This window comes from Brachionichthys hirsutus, chromosome 2 (genome assembly GCF_040956055.1).
Source record: "Brachionichthys hirsutus isolate HB-005 chromosome 2, CSIRO-AGI_Bhir_v1, whole genome shotgun sequence".
NCBI lineage: Eukaryota > Metazoa > Chordata > Actinopteri > Lophiiformes > Brachionichthyidae > Brachionichthys > Brachionichthys hirsutus.
Genome location: NC_090898.1, coordinates 5833655 through 5837934, shown reverse-complemented (window position 1 = coordinate 5837934; position 4280 = coordinate 5833655). Strand labels below are relative to the sequence as shown.

The 4280-nt window shown below is 37.9% G+C and overlaps 1 protein-coding gene across 1 annotated transcript; it reads left to right on the top strand.

Moving 5' to 3' along the window:
* LOC137907350 (taste receptor type 1 member 1-like) lies at positions 1–4280 on the top strand. Its single transcript, XM_068751672.1, has 6 exons — positions 1–182; positions 1033–1330; positions 1450–2172; positions 2496–2702; positions 2918–3038; positions 3352–4280. Exons 1-6 carry the CDS (start codon positions 1–3, stop codon positions 4278–4280), a joined length of 2460 nt encoding a protein of 819 aa, XP_068607773.1.

Here is a 4280-nt window from a genome sequence, read left to right as displayed (position 1 = left end):
ATGGCTAATTTTCTTACTCATCTGTGTTTTCTGGGCTCCCTTCTACAAACCTTGGATCTCTGTGCATTCCCTGCTTCAGAATTTCAACTGAAAGGAGATTATTTGATCAGTGGGCTTTTTGATATTCATCATGTGAACGCCCCTGTTCATCATGACAAACCAGAAGCCATTGACTGCTCCAGGTGAGTATTACAGTAAACCTTAGCAGATATCTGGCATATTTTTCTCCTAATCATTTTGCTGTAACTTTTTAACTAGAAAAGCACTCAGAGAGCGCAGACCTCCGGCAAACAACACATTCCCCTCGTGATTAGATTTACACCACCCACATGATGATCTGGATCATCATCAAAAGGTTATACATTGTTATTGGGATCTATACAACAACCATGAAAAGTAAAAGTGAATCGGATTTTTGAATCCATAAATGGAGTTTTCAATGTTAAAATGTAATATTTTTTCCTGACCTCATCCTGGATCAGATCCAGAAGACATTTTGCATGATAGTGCATATTGGACCATTTATGACTGTAATTTCTGGTGAGTGAATTGAATCCATATTTTACAAGATATGATTTTTTATATATATATATATATATATATACTGTATATAAAAGCTTCCATTATAAGTAAATGGGAAAATGCAGATTTTTTTGTATCCAGACAGTTATATGGATTGCTTTCAAAATTGTATGGGATTTAAGTTAGACCAAGACCCATCTTCAGATATTTTTTCATCAAGATCCATCCAGCAGTTTTTCCGTAATCCTTGTAACAAACATAACCTCCTTGGCGGAGGAAATAATCAAATACTGCATGTTGTTACTATGTTGTTACTATGTTGTTACTATGTTGTTACTATGTTGTTACGTATGTATATTAGATATGACCAAAGTTCTTGAGAAAAAAAAAATTATTTAAACCTTCACAAAACCTAAATATTTTGGCAGAATTTGCAAAACAGGTTTTGAAACTGCATTTACATTTTTTCAAAAGCTAATCCCTCGCTCCTGTTTTCCATTCTCTCTGTAGTCAACCATTTCTTCTCCCAAACTATCGAAGGTTTCAGTTAATGAGATTCTCTGTGGAAGAAATCAACAACTCTACCAACCTGCTGCCAAATGTATCTCTGGGATATGAAATATTTGACCACTGCTCAGATACGGATATTTTCCCAGTAATTTTGAATCTCATCTCAGCCAATGGCTTGATCCACGGTTTTGGCGAATCGCGTGTAAATCTGTCCAATGTGATCGCAGTGGTCGGCCCTTTCTCCAGTACGGAAACCTCAACAGTAGCGCCACTGTTCATGATGGATCTCATTCCGTTGGCAAGTTTCCAGTCATTATTATGAGGGCATAATTGACATTTTAAAACTTTTTAAATTGTCATTTCAGAAATATATCAGTGAAAATGACGCAAGCAATTTCTCTGTTGCTTGTTAATCAGGTCAGTTATGGAGCTGCTGCCACTGCCTTTGCAGAGAAAGGGAAATTTGCTTCTTTCCTACGAACAGTGCATTCCAATAAAGATGCTATAGAAGTGATTGTTAGACTCATTCTGCACTTCAACTGGCACTGGGTTGCGTTCCTGAACAGCGATGATGATTTTGGTAAAGATGGCCTGGAAACATTCAGAAAGAGGATTAAGGATACGGAGATTTGTCTGGCCTACACCAAAGACCTCGACATCAATACGATCAGTCCCCAAATCTTCAAACAGATAGAGACATTGAATATACATGTCATTGTTGTTTTCACTCCAAAAATGGTTGCTGAAGCTCTAATTGAGTCAGCGATAGAGCTGAAAATAAAAAACAAGGTGTGGATAGCCGGTGACACGTGGTCTTTAAACGAGAGGCTCCCCAAGGAGAAAGGAATCCACAATATTGGAACTGTGATTGGAGTGTCCCAACCAGTCGTGGCAATACCTGGGTTTGATCATTTTTTTAATTCTGCCAAAAATGAGGATCACTGTGAAAAAGCCAAAGAGACATTTTGTAATCAGGATTGTAACTACAGCAACCCAAGTGCAAAAGATATCCTTGCCATCGACCCATCCTTCTCTTTTCCTGTTTATTCTGCCGTCTATGCCATCGCTCACGCCTTGCACAATGCCTTGCAGTGTGGAAAAGATAATTGTAAAGGCAATATTATAGTGTACCCACACATGGTAAGTAAACGTCTAATTCTATCATTTAGTTTATTTCACCTTATGAATGTTTCAGTTAGATATTTAGTTTTGAAAATGATTTCTCGTCAGAAGCATATACTGTTTTCTTTTATATCGAGAAAGTACATATAAAGATAATTTTATTCTTAGGCAGCAAATTTCTGACGGTTCCAGAAATGTTTCAAATCTCCAAATCCCCTCCGATTGAAGCCAAGACAAAAATCTGAAATTAAATGCAATTCTCCCTAATTTTAATGTCAAACTTGTTAGTATGATAGCAAAATGAAAATAATGGTAATTTGAACATTGTGTACTCGCATCAGGTTCTAGCAGAGCTAAAGAAGTCCAACTTTACACTTTTAAACCAAACTATCCAGTTTAATGAGGAGGGCGACCCCAAGTATGGATCCTACTCTATAGTTTACTGGAACCCCAGAGGCGATGTAGAGGAGATCGGCTTTTATAAATTTCACCCATCAGCCATCATTTTCATCAACAACACCAAAATTCAGTGGTACACAAGGGGAGAAGTAAGTCCTATCCTATCCACTTACCGGTATATATGAACATATTAAAGCTTATGCTGATAAAACATGTTTTGTTAGTTTTTTTCACATTTACATGAATCCAGTCTTATAAAAAATGTATTATAAGTTAAGTATTGAATATAATGTACCAACATTCCTCTTGTTTGCCTCCACCCTTCACAGTAATGCCTTTGTTTGTTTGTTGCTGATTTGGACAGGTTCCCACTTCAGTTTGCTCTAAAGAGTGTCCAGTTGGGCATGAAAAAGAACAAAATGGGATCCACAAATGCTGCTTCAATTGCAGAATCTGTCCAAATGGAACGTATATCAACAGTACAGGTAAATAAATATGCAAGTCGTATGACCAAAAGCAGTGCCATTTTCATTTGTCTCATTTGGACAGTTTTTTTTTAACGTTCAACCTTAAATAAAAACTTTTGATCGAGGAACTATTTATTTTTTAAATGCAAAAATTAATCGGGTTGGTTATTAGAAGAAGCAACAAAGCAATTTCAGAAGATTCTTTCCTTTTATCATGTAAAATAGAGGACCACCACTTCATTTCTTAACTGCTCCCTCACCTGTATGCTCTTTTACAAAATATAATAATACAATAATCTTATTGGTATTTTCCCCTTCTCTTGCGAAACAGACGACCCCTACAAGTGCATCCGCTGCAAGGAGACAGAATGGTCTGCACCAGGAAGTACATCATGCCGTCTGCGGGAGGTGGAGTACGTCCCGTACACAGACATTGGGGCGATTCTGATCATGGTCGGCGCCTGGGTCTTTGTGGGTCTCACATTAGCCACGTCTCTCCTCTTTGCCATCAACTACAACACACCTGTTGTTAGATCTGCTGGGGGTCCGATGTGCTTCCTTATTTTAGGCTGCCTCACTCTCTGTACTGTTAGTGTGGTTGTTCAATTTGACAAGCCAACTATTTCCTTTTGCGTCTTAAGGTTCTTGCCATTTGTTTTGTTCTACACTGTTTGTCTTGCATGTTTTGTTGTTCGCTCTTTTCAAATTGTTTGCATTTTCAAAATTGCTGCCAAGTTCCCCAAACTCCACAGTTGGTGGATGAAATATCACGGGCAATGGCTGGTCATCACTGCTGCCTTTGCTACTCAAGCAGTCTTGCTTCTCATTAACTTGTCTTCTCATCCACCCAATACCTACAATGATACCTTCTGGTTCCCAGACAAAATTGTTCTTGGTTGTGACAATAATTTTAGCAGAATCTTCACTTCTATAATTTTTCTTGGAGTCTTGGGCTCTCTCTGCTTCATTTTCTCCTATATGGGAAAAGACCTCCCAAAAAATTACAATGAGGCCAAAGCATTAACCTTCTGTCTGTTCCTGCTTATCCTCACTTGGATCATCTTTGCCACTGTGTTCATGCTTTATCGAGGCAAGTACATCCAGATTATTAGTGCCCTGGCAATACTGTCCAGTGTCTACTCCTTTCTGCTCTGGTATTTCTTACCAAAATGTTACATAATCATTTTTCAACCTCACAAAAACACAAAGCAATATTTCCAAGGTCTCATTCAGAATTATACCAAAACAATAAGTCAGTAG